Below are 21,446 nucleotides of genomic sequence, written 5' to 3'. Positions count from 1 at the left end.
GGGACAAAAATACTGTATTTACAGCATATTAAATCAGTAGAGGACTAGTATCCAAAATATGTAAATTTCTCATAATTTATATGAAAACATCAATTTATGATAAAAAATTGAGAATCCCAACAGAAAAATGGGTAAAATAAGCATTTGTCCTCTTAGTGCTCCCCAGTTCTAAATTGTTCATAAACAAAAGAAAAAGTATTTATTAACCTTGCTAGTAAAGAGGAAAATGCAAATTAAAGACACAGGGAGATGCTATCCTATCCTTTACCAGTTTGGAAAAAAAAAAAAAATGTGGTAATACTGAATGTTGATGAGGACGTGGAGTAGGAGAAATTCTTACACACTGCTGGTAGATGTTTTGGGAAACAGGCGTTATCTAATATGTTTCAAAATGTATATCCCCTCTCAGTAATTTCACTCTCAGAAGTGTACTCCAGAGAAGGTTCTATACTTGTGCACCAGCGTTTGTGTGCAAGAATGGCCAGGGGGTCATTGTTCATGATAACTGAAACAGAAGGTGAAGTGTTTATCTATAATATAATGAATAAATAATTTAAGGCATATCTGTTCCCAGAAAAATATTCAATAATGAAAACAAACAACCTACAGGAATACACAACAGCATGAATGAACCTCACGAAGGTACTGTTGAGTGAAAGAAACAAAACACAAAAGCTTACAGATGATATGTCATTCATACGATGTTCAAAAACAAAACTATACCTATAATTTTGGAACGCATACACAAGAGGAAAACCATAAAAAGGATGAAGGATTATTGCAAAATTTAGAATAGTGATAATTTGTAGGAGAGGACGAAGGTTTTGTGACCAAGAAGGGACCCATGGGTTTGGAGTGCATGTCAGCAGAACTTCAGGAGACTGGCAATATTTTACTTTTTTGGGGGGGGTGGGTCCTGGTTACCTGAGTGCTTACTTTATAAATATTCGTACCCTATAAATTTGTACGTGCAATGTTTTGTGCATCTCTTATGTTTCCCACCAGACATCAGTTTAACCTTAAGCCGTATTGTGACATCATCGTGCACCCATCATCTTGGGAAAAAATTCAAAAGTCTGGCGGGACTGTTACTGGCAAAGTCGTGGCGCATCCTAAGTGTTCTCCTCTCTGGCTGTGAGAATGTCAGCTGGCATAAGTGCTTTGGAAAACGGCTCCACCACATTCGTGTAAAGTGGATGCCTATGAAGAGAGAAAAATGAAACTGTAGGTCAGGGGACAAGGGGGGGAAATAATAAAAGAAAAGAAAAGAAGAAAGAGAGCTCACCAGATTGATGAGGACTCCGTGCCTTGAACTGAGGAGTATGATCATCTTCACTATCTGACCCGAGAGTAAAAGACTAATAAGCCAACAAAAGAAAGAAGAGGTGCCCCATTGCAAAACATGCCCAGGATGGGTGACCGCTCACACAGCTCCCCACACCAGTGTGGTCTCTGTCGGGAGTCATGGCCCCTGCATTTTCAAGATGGGACTGCGGGTAGGCGTTCCCGCAGTGACTCATACATAGTTCAACGGAATTTTCTTGATGGTAGACTCCTTTTCATTTTTCAGTTTCGTCACTGGGAGCCTCGCTGAGTAATTGAGGGTAAATAATTTTACAGCCCTCCCCACTTCCCTTTCCTCTGAAGTGGACTGGTTATGGTGGGCAGGGGCACCATTAACTTCCCTTAGGAGTTAGTTACTTGCTGGCAAATACTGCGATTTCCCAGAATGCTGACTTTTCCTTGCCGGGCTGCTGTTTTCTACACTGTGCAAAGAGCCCTGGAGAGGGCTCTGACTGTCTCTTGCGCTAGTTTGAGAGTGACCTGAAGCTTAATCCTGCTGGCATTCATCACTAGTTACTAAAAATAAAAGCCGTCTATACATACACACAAAAGCTCTTCATCATCTCCCCAGTGTTGTGAAGAGCACATCCTTGCAAGCTAAAAAGCACTTTATTAGTAAAATGCCTTTTTTTTTTTTTTTTTTTGTAAGGAAAAGAACCATGCTATTTGGAAGGTCAGGTTTTCTTTTCCCATCTCTCCCTCCCATCCCTTTCGGGGAGGGCATCTCTTGAACTGCACCACACTTTTTCTTGGGCAGAATCGCCTTCTTTGACTTTGGAACACAGGCTTTGGGAATATGGCTCAGACTCAACCCAATGAGTCCCTGTTGAGCCTGGGGATCCAGATAGTTTAGCAATGAGTCTGTGACCCCAGGTGGGCTTTTGAGGGAATGTGAATCACTGGACAGGGTGTGAGAGCAACTGAGAAAGGTGCTTGGTAGGCGGCCGTTTGCTCTGCAGCTAGAGTGGGGGGACACTGTGGAGACTCTGAGGAACTGGAGACAGCCACAAACCAGGTCCCCAGTGACCTCACTGGGGCCACTGAGTCAAGTCTGCCTGCAGCTGATCTTTTAAATAACGTTAGTCAATAAATTGCTTTATAGTTTGAGCTAGTTTGAAGTTGGGTTTTCTCTGAGCTACAACCTGAAGACTGATGTGGCAAAGGTTTATTGGTATAAGAAAAACACTGAGATCTAGCCAGGAGAGGTGGTCCACAGCAAGGAGAAATTGAGTTGTCTTGTCAATGAATCATCATTCCGAAGACCTGGAAGTCCCTTCGGGTCTGCCCAGGGTCTCTCTTCTGAAGTCGCCCTCTCAGTGCCAGGGCCTGGTGGGGAAGGCAATGCCGAAAGCGACCTGAGGCAAATGAGCGCTCTGAGACCACAAAAATGAGTGTAAAATAAAAACAAAAGGACTTCGATCTGAAGTGGAGTCTTTGAACCGACAGGCAGTTTAATAGGAAATAGATGGATATGCTTTGTACTTTCTCCTTGATCCTCCTGTGTCCATGATGTGAGACGTTCTTTCCAGGATGTTGACAGTAGGTGTTTTGTGCTACTGAGATTATGGCATTTTTTTAATTTATATTCTTCTTTCTTTTTTTTTCCAGAATTTTCTACAGTGGGTATGACTTATATAATAAAAAAAGTTTTCAAGTACTGTACAGACACACACGCCTATAAGCACTTTTATTTATTTATTTATTTTTAAAGTTTTTATTTAAATTTCAGTTACTGTCCAGTGTAAAATTAGTTTCAGGTGTCAACAGAGTGACTCAGCACCTCCATCCGTCACCAGGTGCTCATCATGACAGGTCCCCTCCCTCATCCCCATCACCTATTTCACCCATTCCCCGGCCACAGCCCCTCTGGTAGCCATGAGTTTGTTCTCTATAGTTAAGAGGCTGTTTCTTGGTTTGTCTTTCTCGTGCTTTTTTCCCGATGCGCATTTGTTTTGTTTCTTGACTTCTGCATGAATGAAATCATATGGTATTTGTCTTTCTCTGACTGGCTTAATCTGTACAAGCACTTTTAAAGGGAAGTCATAGGGCTAGATGCAGTCTGGAAGTCAGTAGACCAAGCTCAAAATTGCTTAACTTCTTACCCTTAATATCCAAACTTAGTGCCTCCTTTTGCAAAATTTTGGGACTGATACGAGACGGAAATTGAAGTATTGTGGTTTAAATAAGAGAGGGCTTTTGATTCAAAACAAGTATACATAGGATTCCTTATGAAGTCATCTCTCTGATACCCATTCTTCAGCAGCTCCCCCATTGTACAAAGTAGACTCGAATTGGACTGAGTTTTCCCAGATAATCCCATCTGTCTCACTCATGTTCTCCTGGCACCTGACCTGGGTCAAATTCCCTAACTTTCATTTTATAAATTTTGTCTAGTAGCCCTTCAGTTATCTATCGCTGTGAATTCTAATTACACATAATCCTAATGTTTTCATTTGGGGCTTGGAGGCTATCTTTAAGGAGCTTGAGATTTTTCTGAGTTGAAGGAGAAAAGCAAAACCACAGACTTAATATGTACAGTGGTATTGTTCTACACAAGTTCTACACAAGCTGGAATGGAGAGATCTTTGGAACGGAGAGTTGAGTTTAGAAAGATGCAAGCTGATCAGTGTTAGTCCCCTGCATGTAGAGCAAGCAGATGATTGTGATGGGATCTGATGCTCGCAGCCCCCACTGTGAAGTACTCTTGCCAAAAAGTCACACTGAATCTAACCAAAGCTCTGGAGCCAAGTTTTGTTTATAGGCTGCACACAGAAAAGAGGAATAATTTAAATGACCCCACAGAATGTGGAACGTTCTGCAGAAGAACTGGTTTGTACAACCCGTCGATGGCGAGAGGTGGGAGGTTGGAAGGAAGATTGTTTTAGATGAAGATACTAAAGAGACAGAAAACTGAATGCAATGTAGGGACCTTGTGTGGATCGGCATATAAACAAATGTAGGGTAAAAAGGTATTTTTGAGATAATCAGGGGACATTGGATTATGGACTGAAGAATTAGGTGCTAAGACATCATTAATTTGGTCATGTGTGACCATGGTATTGTGGTTATGCAGCAGAATTTCCACTTTTTTTTTTTTTTAAGATTTTATTTATTTATTTGCCAGAGAGAGAGCGAGAACCAGAGAGTACAAGCAGAGGGAGAGGGAAAAGCTGGCTCCCCGCTGAGCAGGGAGCACAACGGGGCTCAATCCCAGGACCCCGGGATCATGACCTGAGCTGAAGGGAGATGCCTAACCGACTGAGCCACCCAGGTGCCCCCAGAATGTCGACTTTCAAAACCCAAAATGCATACCGAAGTCTGCAAGGGTGAAATAACAGGATGTCTAGGATTCATTTTAAAATAGAAGTTGATAATTTTGAATCTGTGTTTTGGGAACTCATACTTTTCTCTCTGCTTTTGTGTATGTCCAAAAAGTTTTTTTATATAAAACAGTAAATAGAAAATGTAAGGTGCAACACATGTATGCAATCTGTCTAAGAAAGGAGGGAATAAGGATATGTATATGTTTTTCTTGTGTTTGCATTGGGAGTATACACAAGAGACTTAGGAAAACAGAGACCTACAGGGTGGGTGGGGGAAATTGGTAGACTTGGGGTGGAGGTGGGAACAAGGCTTCTTCATAAAGCTTTGATATTGCTTTGAATTTTAGCCATTAGGATGAATTATCTAACCAGTATTTTTTAAAGAAACAAATAAAAGTTAAATAAACATGAAAATGCTCAGAAACAGCTCCCTATACACAGAAAAAAAAAAGAGAAAGGGTTTAGAGTAAATTTCTAGGCTCCTTTATGTCTAGACTTCAGTGAATTAATAAATTGTTAATATTTTATAAAGCTGGTTCCAGTAGTAACTCTAGAGATGGACAGAAAACAGAGTAATAACAATAAAAACAAAACAAAACAAAAAAAGAGAACACAGACTCTGAAGGCTGAAACTTTTAAGAGTGTTGCCTGGGGTTATGTAGTAAACATGACCTCTGATGCCATGTTTAATTCATTCTGCCTTCCTCTTGAATATGGACATTTGCTGGTTGTTGTGAGTTACATGGGCAGACCTATTATGGGCAAATGTGAAATTCATAAAACAGTTTATAGTGGAAAAAATCTGGAGCTTGGGGGACTCAGTTCTCACCTGAAATTACCAATCATGTGCCCTTGGGCAAATCAACCTTAGTCTCAGTTTCCCCACCCAGGGGATGACGAAATCTGACTCTGATCTCTTCAGGAACGGCTACTGTTGCTGGGGAAGAATACACATAGGATAAGTTGGATATTTATATTAAATGCATTTAGTGCACAAAGATGAGTGACAAGAAAATTCAGCAAGAAAAGACAGAGGAGGGCCACAGGGTTTGCAGAAACTATTCAGTTTGTGGGCTCACTTTTGTAAAGAACCATTGGCTTTTAAGTTTCCCAGACAAAGGTCACACTTCCAGAGCTCAGACTGTTGGGGTCTGAGAAGTTACCTCTGAGATGGAGAGTGTGGCTGGAATGCCACACTTTCTGACAATTCATTCCCGAAGCCCCTGGGGTGGGAGGCAAGGGGACATCTTGTGTATGTGAAATGAAATCAAATATTGAGCCCCACCCCCACACCATGGTGGGGGAAAAGAAACACTGCAGAAAGGAATGTGTCTTTCCTAAGTGGAAGGGTTTGGAAGTTCCAGGTCAGAATATTAGAGCAGGGAGCTGTGCCTATGTCACCGAACACAATTTCCTCACTTTGTAAACAAAGGAACCGAGATCCAGCACAATTTGTGTTAGACACAACCCAATTTGTGTTAGAGCAAGGCTAAGCATTAAGCTCTGGAATGGAGTGGAAAGGATAAGGAAGATGTGGCTCATCGTGGCATTGTCCAGCTCCCTGTCCAGTTCCCGACACACAGCAGGTGCTTCACTAACATTGGTCACGTGACCAACCAACTGCCTGATCGGACTGAACGCACAGATGCTGTGTTCCTACCTTGCATCCCCTGGTAACCAGCTGGACCCACACACCACCCGTTTCACACAGGGGATTATTTCACTGGAGATGCTTGAAGCCTCTCTCTACTTGCTAAGAGTTCTCTTGGCTGAGAGACGCTTTGCTTCCTCCGAGTGTCGCTTCCTCTTCGTTGATACTAAGGGGTAAATACCAAAGACTGACAGGATGTCTGTGGTGTAGCAGGACAGAGAACTGGAGTTTCCTTTGTTGTAACTGTGGACTTGGCAACAATAACAGAGTGAAGACTGGTAGTCAGATGCTATGGTGTGCTGGGCCAGCCGTTGGGGACAGTGAGTTCTGCTCCTGTCATTGTGGAGGAGATTCTATTTCTTTAATTCTCCAGTCCCACTGGAGAATTAAAGTTAAAGCAAAACAGAGCCATTATTTGACTTGTATTCTTCAGAATCCATGGTTTCACCTCCTTCCTTCGACTGTGTCCTGCTGTGGCTGCTGCTACTCACAGGTAAGTCCGGCCACGGGCTTTCACAATTGGATGCTACACGATAAAGATGCAGGGATGGTCATCGCAATGTTTGCAACAGCAAGTTTGGAAGGAACCTCAGTGTCCACCAGCGGGGGAGCAGGTAGATGAGCTGTGATCTACGCTGCAAATAGGGAGGCCGATGACACACAGCGATATGGAATGTCTCTAAGTCCAAATGTCAGATGAAAGAAGAAGGTGCAGAAGGACGTGTATATCAGCCTTCTCTTTGTGTATGTATGGTGCAGGGAGTAGGAATATGTGATTGCTTCTTAACGTATGGAGTCTGGGAAGGGGAACTGGAAAACGGGAAGGAGCAAGGAGAGGGAGTATACTTCTCATATACCTTTTATACTGTTCAAATGTTTTACTATATATATATATTTGTTAATATATATGCAAAGGCGATTAATTTTAAACCTCACGATAGCCTGTGAATTGTTTCAAACATACAAGCTTCTTATTCAGCCAATGGTTGTTATTCATCATGTGCTGAGGGCTTAAAAAGAGAGAGCGAGGGGCGCCTGGGTGACTCAGTTGGTTAAGCATCTGCCTTCTGCTCAGGTCATGATCTCAGGGTCAGGGTCCTGGGATGGAGCCCCACATCGGGCTTCCTGCTCAGTGGGGAGCCTGTTTCTCCCTCTCTCTCTGCCTGCCACTCCCCCTGCTGTGCTCTCTCTCTCCCTCTCAAATAAATAAATAAAGTTTTTAAAAACTAAAAAAAGAGAGAGAGAGATATTTATATCAAGTTAATTGCCTTTCATCCATGAGCAGCCCACTAGCCCAGACAGGGGAGCTGTTCTCCTGGCTGACAGTGACTCATTGTCTGATTGTCTATTTCCATCAGCCTTGCCCTCCAGTGTTCACAGGACTGGACCACAATTCTCTCTTAGGGCACTGGTTATCCAAGTGAATTTCTGAGACCAGCCATCTCAACAGCTCCTGGGAACTTGCTGGAAATTCAAATTCGTATACCCCAACCCAGACTTATTGAGTCAAGAACTCTAGAAGTTGAGCCCACCCATCTGTGTTTTAATAAGTCTTCCCTGTGATTCTGATGCTCCTCAAGTCTGAGAATCATTGTCATAATGAATCATCCTCCAAATGGGACAGTTGCACTGGTTTCCTTTTAATTCTATAAGGCATTACTTGCACTTTTCTTGAAATGGACCAACCTCACTCACTCATTGCTTGGGTCTTGCTCTCTTTCCCTCTTGATTCAGGGTCTTTGGAAGGGGTATACATAGCTGAAGTGGGTCAGAATGCTGATCTGCCCTGCACCTATACTCCCACCCCTTCTGAGGATCCTGTGCCTGTCTGCTGGGGCAGGGGATCCTGTCCAGTGTTCGAATGTCATAGTATGGTGCTCAGCACAGACGGAAGGAACTTGAAATATCAGACATCCAACAGATACCAGCTGAAGAGGAGTATCCACAAAGGAGATGTGTCCTTGACTATAGAGAACGTGACTCTAGCTGACAGTGGGATTTATTGCTGCCGGATCCAGTTCCCAGGCCCAATGAATGATAAAAAATTAAACCTGGAGTTGGTCATCAAACCTGGTGAGTAGACCTTTCCATGCCTTCTTGAATAAAATCACCTGCAGGTAATATTAAATATACTGATTGGTCGCCCTTCTGATCTCCTCAGTTACAGCCCCGCCTGTCTGTCTGTCCCTAAGACCTAAAGTTTAGCAGACTGCACCAGCAATGCCCAGCCACTTTTAACTCCCTTCATCTATTTTAAAACTCATGGACAGGATCTATAAAATGGGAGGAAAGGTCAAGATCGGTGGTTCAAGAGCCTGATAGCTCATTGGAATCACCTGGAAAGCTTTTTAAGACCTACAGAGCTCCTTGGTCCGCCCCACCCCCCATGAACCACAGAAATCAGCATCTCTGGAGGCAGAGTCCTGAGCACTAGGATTTTACAAAGTCTGCCTTCAATGATTCTGCCCCTCACCGTGCAGCCAGGATCGAGAACCGTCAGACGGTGTACATGTCGGGTACATGTGCTCATGTGTTTGAAGATTTATAGAGCATATAGTGTGTGGCTGATGGAGCAGAGTTCAAATCCAACTTTGCCTCTTAACTATCTGCCATCTTGGGCAAGTTATTTAAACTCTGTGAACTCTTCCTCTATGAAATATGGTAATTCCTGCCACACAGCCCCCTGGGAGGATTTTACGAGGTGTTTTGTGAAAAACATTTAGTGTGGCCATTTGGGTGGCTGCTAGTTCCGTCATTAATGATTAGACTGTGGCAGTGATGACTGTAACACTCCTCTGCCTGACACCTCAGGAGTGTCGTACACGCTCAAGGAAGGTGTCAGGTAGGTTTGGCAGTTGGCCATGTGCTTCTCTTTATTTGTTGCATTTCGTATTTTTTCTGCTGCCCCTTTGATTCCCTGCCACAAGCTCTCTGCTCTCAGAAGGGCTGCATCCTTATGTTGGTTTCTGATATTAGCCAAGGTCACCTCTGCTCGGACTCCATGGACAGACTTCACCGCAGCCTTTCCACGGATGCTCACTACCAAGGGACGTGGTGCAGGTAATGATACCGGAGGCGTAGCACGAAGCCTTCGGGTATTTTCAGAGGATTTTGAGTATGAGAAAGAGACGAGAAAAGGGTTTAAGTGGAGGCGTGAACGTCCTTGTGGACCTGAGTGAGATGTTGTGTGTGGGGAGAGGGGAGGTGGGGACAAACCTGTACTGGGAAAGAGGAGCCCTGAGCTAGGCTTCAGAATTAGTCACAAGTACCTCTGTGACCCTGGCTGAAAACTTTCACTTCCCTGCATCTCCGCTTCTTGTTCTGTCCAAGGAGAGGGTTTGGAGACTTTAACTTTTGTGACCTAGTAAAACTCCCTCCCCCTCCAAAAACAAAATTCTGGTGATCTACATATTTTTCCAAATAAGAAAAAAAAATTCTACTAATGCCATTATTGCATTAAAAAAAGACGTGCTTTTAAATTAAATACATTTAGTCTAATGAAAAACTCATTATGTTGCCTTTATTTTCCAACTGACTCCCAGACTGGGATATTTTGGCATGAACTGGCTCCAGTTTGTGTTTGAGGTTGGATTTGGGGATTTCAAGGATCTCTTCTAACTAGAATGAAGCCCATCCTCTTCTTTCGATTCCAGCCTTGGAAAGAGTAGCTAAACTCTTTCAGTAATTCAGCAAGGACTTCTTCAAGCTGCCCTGGTAGAGAAGATAGGGTCAAAAGAGCAGACTGAGGGTTTCACTGAGCAGGGAGATTAATCTTAAATGTCTCCTGTCAAATTTCTGGTTCTTATACTCTCTGGAGCTCAGTCTTCCATTCAGTAAGATAAGGGTAATAACAGGTAGGTCCCATATTTTAATCTCAGAAATCTCCTAAGTCCCACCTTGTGAGATTTAACTAAGAAAGGGTGTCTCAAGTGGTTAGCCCAGTATTTGATCACAGTATGTACTCAGTCATTGTCTTTAATGTTGCCAGTAAGATCTGGAGGCAGAATGAGGTTGTGGTTAAGTACCTCAGTGACAGGGCTCCGCTACCAGCCCTTCATACTAGCTTTGTGTGTGTGAAGTAAAATTGCTCGAAATCTGTGAGGCTCAATTTTCTTACCTCTACTTTGGGGGTTTTCTCAGGACCTATTGCCCAAGATTGTTGTAAAAATTGAGTGTGACAATGTATGCAAAATGCTCAGTGTCGTACCTGGCTCACAGAAAACACTCGAATATTAGTTATTATTATAAGTATTAACTTCAGCTCTCTACTGGTTTAATCTTTGGTGGTTCTTTAGTGATTGGTAGCCAACATCTCTTATGAGAGGGAGAACATTAAATATGGCAGGACAAGATGACAACCGTCATCCCAAAAGGAATTTAAAGTGGATTTTAAAAATTCCTTTAAAAAGGAATTTAAAAGCCACATTGATGGAACTGCTAAGTAAACATGAATCTTAGCCACACGCAAGATTTTCTAATGTAAACCCAGGTTTTGCTTCCCTGTAATTAACCCAAGTCAATATTTATTGATGCCCATGTTCCTATCCAGGGCTCCAATGTTCTTTACAGTGTCACTGCCAAGTGGACATTCACTGTATGCCCACACACCTTCCTCCTGAGCCAGTGAATTTCCTCAGGGTTGTCTATATCATAAACAAGTCCTTTTCTCTTTAATTTTTACCTGTTAGTTCCTTTCCTCTAGGGCAACAACAATGGGGTCTCCCCTTGCAAGTCAACTTGGTGTAGGTATACATACCTTTTCTTTTAATGTGGAATGTGGGTACATTGAATATGTTTGCTATTAAGTGGAGTGGAGCCTTAATAAGTAAAGATTCTAAGGGTCTTAGAAGCTGCTAAACATACTTTGAACACAAAACATTGTCGTGTCTCTTCCACCTGAAGGAGGTGGAACAAGGTCATGGTGAGTCCTCAGCTCTGGAGGTTGACTTGGTTTGAATCTCAGATTTGCCAATTACTGGTTGTGTGATCTTATGCCAGGTACCTCTCTGAGACTCAGGTTCTTCATTTGAAATGTGGAAAAATAACAGTACTTCTATATTGTGGTGAAGATTGAAAGATATGTGAATAAAGTGCTAAGCACCATGTGTGGCAGGTAATACGTGCTAGATGGTAACCATAGATTTATATGCTTCTGAGACGATCTCATTCTGCCCTCAAAGCAGCCAAGTCTTGGTTTCTCTAGGAAAACTAATGCAGATTTTTTTTAACTGTCCTACTCACCTTGGTTGATGGTTATCTATATGAAATTAAGCTGTGATAGTCAATAAAACAGAGTGCTCTTGGGTTGTTTTCACAGTAAATTGAAATTTTTTTTTAAAAGGAGAAGTCAGTCTTACCATTTAGAGCAAGAGAAATAATTACAGGGAAGCAGAAACTGGAATTACATTAGAAAATCTTGTGTGTGGTTAGATTCATGTTTACTTAGCAGTTCCACCAATGTGGTTTTTATACTTTAAATTCCTTTTGGGTAGTAATAAGAGCAGAGGCAAGTGGAAGAGAATCTCTTTTATTTCCTTTTTTAAAAAAATGTATTCAGGCTGAGTATTAAAATTTTAATATTAAAATCATGGTTTATTAAACCAGGGGTTTTATATGAAAGGACTTGGACTTTCAGTCTCCCAGAAAGTGGCCATGACATTTAAGAAGTTTCAGAGCCTCTGACTCAGCCAGAGACATGAACAGACATCCTTAAGTTCCCCAAAGCTGACATTCTATATTGATTTTTTTAGAAGGCAGCATCTGTGAGGTCAGGGCCTGTGCCCAGGCTGTTGGCAGCTCTGTACTCCATGCCTGGTATAGAATAGGGATGTAGACATGTTCCTCGAATGGATAGACAGATGAATAAGTAAATGGGTAAGGAGGAAAAAAAAGTGAGCTGGTAACTGGGCAGTGTGTTCACTTAGAAGTGACCGTGCCAAGGTGAAGGTTGTTGAAGGCAGCATAGGAGTGTCTGTTTGAAGCTATGCAGACCTAAACTGGAAGGCCATTTCTGTTACTCACTAAGCTCCATTACCCTGAGTAAGTCTGTTCCCTTCTGAATTTTCAGCTTCTTCATCTAAGTAATGGAGCTAATAGTCCCCACTTTAGGATAACGGTTTTGAATGCTAAATGAGATACTTTGCTCAAAGAATTTAGCACAATGTCTGTTCATGGTAAATTAGAGCTATTGTTATTACTATTTTCATTTTTAGGCAACCAAATACCCTGTCTCCCTCTTAATGAGTAAATGTTAAACTTTTTCAAGAAAATTAACTTCTGTTATCTTTCAAAGTCTAATTAAAATTTAATGCCTGCTTGAGTGATATCAATGTTGTTGGAATTCTGCAGCCCTCTTTGGGGCCCTGTGGATACAACAAACCATATATTCAACAGAGGTCTTCCTGGCAGAGGTCTCCTTGTCATGGCACCTAAATAGTTGGGTTCATTATATGGTTAAAAAAATTTGGTCACCCTAGGGGTGCCTGGGTGCCTCAGTGGGTTAAGCCTCTGCCTTCGGCTCAAGTCATGGTCTCAGGGTCCCTGGGATCGAGCCCCGCATCAGGCTCTCTACTCAGTGGGGAGCCTGCTTCCCCCTCTCCCTCTGCCTGCCTCTCTGCCTACTTGTGATTTCTCTCTGTGTCAAATAAATAAATAAAATCTTAAAAATAAATTTGGTCACCCTAAAATTGTTTTGCAGGTGTTTAGAAAATTTTGTTGGTCTCATGATTAATTATTGTGAAGAGTATAGAGTAGATTTAATTTCAAATAGGATTAAAGATGTCTTTAGGATTTTTTAAAAAGTCAGATAAAAGAAAACATTCCTGACAATTCTATTGGCTATTTTTTTTTTTTCTCTTTATGGCAGAGACACAGACACTGGAGGGTCTCCATGACGGAGAACACACTGTAAGTGACTTTGTGTGCCTGTGTGTGTGTGTGTGTGTGTGTGCATGTGTATATGTGTGCTAACTTCATGCTCAACTCAGAGAAAAGAAAGTTCAGCTTTAGTCCTTCTTGTTTGCTCTCTGCTTGGGGAAAAAAAAATGCCTTAATCTCCCTTAGCCTCAGTGCCCTTGGCTGATGGTACCAGTTCCAACTGCATAGGCCTGTTGCAAGGGTGGAATAAGGGAATATACGTAAAGTGTTTGGCAGGTAGTAAGTGCCGGAAAACCAAAATGAGGAAGCACTACCCTCTTGTCCCTCTTCTCCTATTTCACAACTGTATGACACTGTGGAGGGTTCAAAGACCCTCCATCTCCCTAGAGTGTATTTCTTCTCATTTCCATGGCAATTTTTTCCAGTGAAAAAGATTATTTAAATTTATTACTATATGACAAGACAGCAGTCAGGAATATTGTAAGCCAAGAATTTCTATATCCACCTATAAAGAAATCAATATTTTAATTAACCACAAATTTAGTGTCTCCCACCTTCTCAGAGTAAAAGGAAATCCCCTAGATAGCAAGCTTATAGTGGTGACTTAGAAATTCTTTGGGGACATATCCAGGAGTCTGCCTTCATTTGACCAAGTCTCCTACTTAGGTATTTACAACCAAGGCTCAGTACTCTGTGTTTGCCCCTCTCTGTGACCAAGGACTGACTCTAAGTACCTCTGTATATCTATAGTATTTAATGTACAGTATCTTGCAATTAACACTCCTGTAGTACATGTTTATTGAATAAGTGCAGGATTTAATTTCTTTGACTTCTTTGTTTTAAACGTGTTCCCTATTACCGTTTTTAAGTGGGAATATGGACTAAAATTTTGGAAGCAAAAGAATTTTCTGAATCTCAGTTAAATAATTCAGTGGATCAGAGCGATACCCATAAATAGTAACCACTGCTTAAGCATTTATTGTATACAAGGCCCTGTGCTGAGCATTTTATATTTCTCATCACTTAATTTTTCCAAGGACACTATATGATGGTGGCAGAGCTGGGATTTGAACCCAAGACTGTCTGGCTGTAAAGGCCTGGCTTTTAAATCACCGTCTTTCTGTGAATATGGGGGTTTCTCTGCAAGACACCAAGTTTTGACCGCTCTGAAACTCTCTGGAACACCAGGGCCCTTGAATGAATGGAGTACCACTCTAAAGCCCATTTTTATTTGGGACGGGAGGGGAGTCCATTTACTTAGGGCTCCTTGTGCCCGCAACAGCATAGAAGTGACACATTTTATTGCCTTACTAACTGTGAAGAGTATGCTCATCGCTTTCTTTGGGGGTGTGAGGCTGTCTGCAAGGAGACAGATCAGAGTCGTGTCAAGGCCCCTACCTTCCTGTGGTGCTATGAAAGGGACACTCTGATGCACAAGTCATGAGACTGGCTGAGCACACAACTGATTTCCAGCCATCTGCTGCAGTTCTCTTTGTGTTTCCATAGCAAATACCCACGTGGACTAATGAGTTACAAGACGCTGGTGCGACCACCAGGATGGGAGTCTACATTGGAGCAGGGGTCTCCGCTGGGCTGGCTCTCCTCCTTATCACTGGTGCTTTAATTCTCACATGTAAGTTGGTTGATGTTGCTTCTTTCTCCCTCTGATGTTAGAAAAGGAACCAACAGGGCGTCTGGGTGACTCAATTGGTTAAGTGTCTGCCTTCGGCTAAGGTCATGATCCTGGAGTCCTGGGATCGAGTCCCGCATCGGGCTCCCTGCTCAGCGGGGAGTCTGCTTCTCCCTCTGGCCCTCCCCCCCTCATGCTCTGTCTCTCTCTCTCCCTCTCTCATTCTCTCTCTCAAATAAATAAATAAAAATTAAAAAAAGAACCAACACAAACCTAGATAGAAATATAAGTTTATACTTATACCTGAAGGTGATAAAACTGAACACCCTATAGTCCTCCCAAACCTACCAATAATAATAGCTATTTTTTACTCAGTGCTTACCATGTAATACACAGGCATTGTGCTAAATGTTTTTACCTACATTTTATCGTCACCATCTTATGTAGTAGGTAGTATTTATCACCATTTTATCATGCAGGAAGTATAGCTACGAGAGAGTAAGTCACTTTGCCACCGTTTCAAAATCCCTATGAGGCAAAGCTGGAATTCAAACCCAAGCAGGCTGATTCTAGCACCTAGTCTCTTACCTTTGGCTAAGAACAAAAACCTCTTTAAATCATGAATTAGGCTTATTAGGAAGCACAACAACAAAACTCATTTCTTTCTGTGCATTTTCCTATCTTATTTGTTCTTCAGGCATAGGTCTTTAGGGAGAGGTGGCAAGTCCTGTTACCGATGGGTCATGGGCCAGGATTTGTACATTTGTGTTTTGCTCCTTCACAGTACTCACACACACATTGTTATCTAAGTTATTTTTATTTAAAAAATCTTCTTAAGTTATGGTTTATTATACTCTAACTGCATATTTAAAGTATGTCCAACTTAATGAATTTCAACATGGAAATCTATCACGACCTTTAAGACCCAACTAATGGAATCACCCCAGAAGCTTCACACACTGTTGTAATTATGATATATTCTCTTCTCTTTGACGGCAGAGACTAAGGCCTTATACTCCATGGCTTAGTACATTCTAACAGCCTTTCCTACTCTAGTTAAACACAGACTGCATAGTGGGTGACCAGTTGTCCCAGGTTTGCCCGGAAATGATGGGGTTCCTAGGATGTGGGATTCCAGTGCTAAAACTGGGACAGAGATTGGAAAATCAGGGTGAATTGGTCACCCTAGTTGTGTGGCTTAAAGCTGCTGAGTGCTTTATGCATATTAAATTCTCATAATTACTCTACTGACAAAGATACTAGTATTATTCTAATTTACCAAATGGAGAACTAGGGTGCTATCCAAAGTCATATGGTTAATTGATAGATATGGAATCTGAAGACAAGATTCTCCTGTTCCTCACCATTATGCTATTCTGCCATTATTGGTAAATGGATTGTTCAAAGAAAAAAGCTACCCCATCCACACTTACCTGAGTTTACTGAGAGGTAGCAAGGGGGTTCGTGAATTGATCACAAGGATGTAAAGCCTACAAGTTGATAAAGAGCAGTAATAGCACTCACTACCTTTTTGAGTTCTGCCATGGGCTGGATATTAGGGGCCATTCTAGTCTGTGTAAAGAGGTTTGAAGTGAGGTTTCTTCTCATTGGGGGAAGTCTGACACTTTTTACCCACATCTTTATTACTCCAAAGACATGGTTACCTAGAAGAACAGATGGAAAAGTCTTGCTTGATTTGTGATCTTTTCCCTAGAAGTTGCTGGAGAAAATCTTAAAACCAAGGTGACAGGTGTTTAAGTCAGGATATCAAAGCCATTAATTGGCAACAATACAACTAGCAATCCTGTATCTTTCTAGTGCTCTCTTTGCAATGAACATCCATACCTCAGTACTACTCAAATCTCCTTCATTTCTCACTCAACTGATAAAGTATCAAAGACCTGTTCCTTCTTTGCCTTAGCCAAGACTTCATTCCTCCTTTTACCCCTTTCTTTAGAATCATCTAGTAGACATTTCTGTCTTCATTGTCAATAATCTTTCAGCAATATTTAACCAAATCGACCTTTACTCATTCTAGAAAGTCTTCCTTCTCTGGGCTTCTAGAACACCACTCTCCTACTTCATTGGCCAATACTTTTCAGTCATTTTTGTTATTTCTTTTTCTGCTTCACCTTTAGATGTTGATACTCCTCAGGGCTGGCCCTTTCCCTTTCTTGTACAGCCTTTAGGTGATCTATATTTCGACAGGCTTAAATGTCATTCTTAATTTCCCTCTCCAAGTCAGAGTGTTTGTACAGTTGATACCTCCACTTAGATGTCTCCCACATTTAACATGTCCAAAATGGTGGTCTAGAGTCCATATTCCACCTTCCCAGAACACAACTTCTGCCTCTCTGATCTTCTCCATTATAGTGTTTCACTACCATCCATCTGGTTGCTTAAGCCAGAAAGCCAGAGGCCATCCTTGAATCCTGTTTTCTCTTAACACAAAATTCAATTTTAATTCCTGCAGACTTTCTCCAAAATACATGTAAAATCCATTCATTATTCTCACCTCTCTTGGTCACCACCTTCCTCTGATCTGAGGCATTATGATCTCTGCTTGCTTCTCCATTTTTTTATGCCTCTTTTAATCTACTCTTCACACAGCAGCTAGGGTGATCTTAAAACCCAATTAGCTCTCATATTTCTGCTCTCCAATTATTTCTAATAGGTCTTAGAAGAAATTCCAAAATCTTGATTATGATGTAAAAGGTCCTTTGGAGCTAGCCCCAGCCTACCTCTCAGACCTTATCTTGGGTCACTCCCTTATTTCAGTTTCAGGAACCCACCATCATCTTTACCAGGGGTTCTCTCTGCCTGAATTCTCCCCCTGGCTCTTCACTTGGCTGACACATTCTCTTTGTTCAGAACTGAGCTTGAAGTTCACCTCTTCTGAGAGTTTTTTTCCTGACCACGTTCTCCGTCATCTGTTCTAGAGCCTTATTACTTCCACAATTTGAAATTATTATTTAAATGCCTCCCTCCCTAGAACACAACTTTTAAGAAGTCAGGGATCACAATTCATTTTTGCATCCCCAGTGCCTAGCATACTACCAGGCACATAGTAGACGCTCCATATATTTGCTGAACATAAGAAATGCATCTGTATTACTTACTAACATAGTCCATGTAATAAATCAAGACACACATTGATAGTTTGATTTATTTCAATCCAAAAGGAGACCAGATTTCCCTAAACAATCCCTGCCTCCAGTGAGTTCATTTTATTTCTTATCTCTTTTGTTTCATGAGAACATTTTTAATTGACTTTTCTTCTACTTTTTACCTAGGGTATTCTTATAGCAAAGAGAAGTTACAGAACTCAAGGTAAGAATAATGGGTGGTGTAGGGGAAGGTGGGAATGTTGGAGGCCCCTACTCTAAGACGGCTTTGCTCTTAGAAGTCCGGCCCTAGGATTTAAACTTAGACTTCTTTCTTACCTTAGGCATGGATTAATGCAATACTAATGAAACATGCTGCTCTGTTTTTCTTTTTGATTTCTCTAGCTTCATGGCCTAAAGTTAAGGTGTAGAATTCATCTCGCTATTGATAGGAAATGCTTTTTTGTATAATAATTTTTTTTTCAATGAATTGACCCTTCCAATGATTGAGCTACATTCAGTCACTGGGCTGGGCACTGGGTTACAAAAGTGAGTGAGAAACCCAGAATCTACTCTTGGGCTTTTATAGATCAGCCCAGGCATTCTTAACTTATGTTCCTATTAGAATCATCTAGAGCATTGAACATATTGTTGCCAGCCCCAGAGCAAATAAATCAGAATCTTTGGGGATGGAACCTTAAGCATAGGTGTTTTTCTAAAAAATTTCCAGGTGATTCTAACATGGAAACAAGGTTGAGCTCTACTGGTCTATTATATTGCAGTCTTGGTATCCATTTTTTACTATATGTATATGAATACATATAGTAATACACACACCTCCATGCCAAATACATAAAGCTTAAATAACTTCTAGTAGAATGTACTGACTTTTGGTACATGGGTAGAATGAAGTGTAAAAAAAAAAAATGACTCTGCCTATTGAATACTATCTAGACCATGAATAATTTTAGAGAAAGTAGAGATAGTATATTTATGAAGACAGATAATCTATAGTAATAAAGTCAAATAAGGCCAAATAAAATATTTAATTATCACTGGCTTTTGATTATCTGTGCCAGGATTTGTTATTAGAGCTGAAATTTGAAATGTGATACTACACATAGGTAATATTTACATGAATTAGTTCATTATTTGGTTGAAATTATTTGGTAAAGTTATCTGGTTAACATTCATCTCTATCTATATATATAAGTTCCATAGAAAATTAGGGCACTGTTGCCACATTAGTATCTCTACTTCTTGATAGAGAACATGATGCTTAGTAGGCACTTTATCTGATGACTGAGCGAATAAATGCTCCTTATGGCAGCCCTGTGAAATAGAATGCTTACTATTCCCATTTTACAGACGACAACACTGAGACACAAAGTTTACTAACACACCACCTCCATGGGATTTTTGTGTATTGTTCACTGCAGCATTTCTTGTTTCCTGGAACAGTGTCTAACATCCTAAATATTTCTTGATTGAGTGAGTGAAAAAAGAAACAACCAACCACCCAATTTGCCTAAGATCCTATGGCTGGTAAGAGACAGAGATAGAATTCCAACTCAAGTCTGACTGGGTCCATAACATATTCATATTTTTTTTCTTTTTGAAATTATTCAAGCCCATAGAAGAACTGAAGTTACCATACAAGGCACCATAGAACCTTTCAATGAAACTTGTGATTTAACATTTTGACATACGTGCTTGGTTTGTTTCTCTGTTTATATACACAGTTTTTTCCTGAACCATTTGTAAGGACATTTCAGGCATCTTCACACTTCACCTCAAGACTTCAGTCCATCCCTCCGTATAATACCTTGCCATTTTTGTACTTAAGAAATGAAGATGAATTCAAATTTCCTTAATTATTACACATGTTATTTTATTACTGTTTTATGGCCTTTTCCTCCTAGTGAGGACCTGATCGGGGATCATGTACTACATTTGGTTGTCCTCTTAACTCTATTCTGTGCTACCCAGGAGATGCTGAACTCAACTGCGACATTTCTTTCCACAGCCTCCTCACTTTGGGCAGCCCCCCTCCCTTGGGGTTAGCAAACACAGGAGCAGAAGGAATGCGCTCGCAGGAAAACATCTATGTCATCGAGGAGAACATATATGAAATGGAAGATCCATATGAACACTACTGCTATGTCAACAACGAGCAGCAATCCTGACAACCTAGAGGTTTAACCCTTTAAGTGCCACCAGATCCCACGACGTCATTTTTGAGCATAGTGTCATCTTTGAAAACTATGAAATGTGTCACGTGATTGGTTTTAGAGACTCTGTCCATGGCCACCGAGCAGAGTTTTTACACTTTCTGATGATAATTAGCTCCCAGAGGGAGGGAACGGTGACCTGCCCTGCAGTTGGCACAACATGACTTCTGTGTTTCAGACATCAGGGCTACCCAACTCAAAGACTACTAATTGGGACATTAGAGCTCAAATGGGCTTTTATATAGAGTAGGAATTTTTAATATGCAGTCCCCGAAATGCCAGGAAATTCAGTCACATGATGGATCCACAAAGCTCCTGAAAATATAGGGAAAATTATGTGCTGAGATACGTGCATGTCTTTTTGGGGACAGAAAGACAAGGGGCCGCTGATTTTCAAAGAGATCTGTGATCTATAAAAAGTTAAGAAGCTACTGGAGGAGGAGAGAGTCTCGAATGTTCTCTCTGAGTCTCAGGACTAGTGCTTCTCTGAATATTGATTCTTTAACAGTAAGTGCCACTGCAGAGCTCTCCTTTGCCAGTTAGGTGGACTGCCCAGCAGGTCCTGTGGTGTGGCAGGAGTTCCCAGAGAAAAAGGAAGTGTGCCTCCTGTGTGTTGCCAAGTTTTGTCTGGGGCGCATTCAACGGGAAACATCTCCCAGCAACTTCTCCATTCATGGAGAGAACTGGAGCTCTGTTTTTATAGAAGAAGAAGCAGTGACTGGGACACATTCTGGTGGAAAGAAGGCAAAGGGCTCCAACAATCTATAACAGCATCAAGTTCTTTGAGAGAAAGACTGTGGTTCTTAAGCTTCAATTTCAAGGTGGTAGCGACTTGGTTTATTTTGCCTATTTTTTACCTGCCCAGTGCCTGACAAGCTCTCACACCTCACAGCAATTTACTAAACATCTTTGGAGTGAAAAAAACCTAAGAAAGGTAGCCTTCTGCAAAGTCTTTTCCATTGCAGGGCGTATATAGAGCTCTTCTGGAGAGCACACAGATAGTCCTAAGATCTCATATCTGCCCTTACCTGGTTCCAGGTGGTGTTTGTTTCTTAGCATCATCCCCAGCTGAGGCCTTTGGAAGCCTGTTACTCTTTTGTCTGTGTCCCCCTTTCTTTTTCTTTTCTTTTCCTTTCTTTTTTCTTTTCTTTTCCTTTCTTTTTTCTCTTTTCTTTTTCTTCTCTTCCCCTTTCTCTTCCTTTCTCTTCTCCCTCTCTCTTTCTCTCTCTCTCTTTCACTCTCTCTCTTTCTTTCTTTCTTTTTTTTTTTTTTTCTGGAGCGGGGCAG

General features: G+C 41.3%; 1 protein-coding gene across 1 annotated transcript; it reads left to right on the top strand.

The window, feature by feature from the left end:
* The first annotated feature begins 1,274 nt into the window (after positions 1-1,274).
* HAVCR2 (hepatitis A virus cellular receptor 2) lies at positions 1,275-21,137 on the top strand. The gene is made up of 8 exons (XM_032851656.1): positions 1,275-1,496; positions 6,752-6,811; positions 8,053-8,391; positions 9,295-9,378; positions 13,184-13,224; positions 14,701-14,827; positions 18,118-18,154; positions 19,955-21,137. The coding sequence occupies exons 1-8, from the start codon at positions 1,403-1,405 to the stop codon at positions 20,112-20,114; spliced, it is 942 nt and encodes a 313-aa protein (XP_032707547.1). The 5' UTR covers positions 1,275-1,402; the 3' UTR covers positions 20,115-21,137.
* Positions 21,138-21,446: the final 309 nt, after the last annotated feature.

This window comes from Lontra canadensis, unplaced genomic scaffold (genome assembly GCF_010015895.1).
Source record: "Lontra canadensis isolate GAN:19392208 unplaced genomic scaffold, GSC_riverotter_1.0 scaffold5, whole genome shotgun sequence".
NCBI lineage: Eukaryota > Metazoa > Chordata > Mammalia > Carnivora > Mustelidae > Lontra > Lontra canadensis.
Note: the sequence above shows the minus strand (reverse complement) of the source record. Positions and strands in the feature narration are given on the sequence as shown.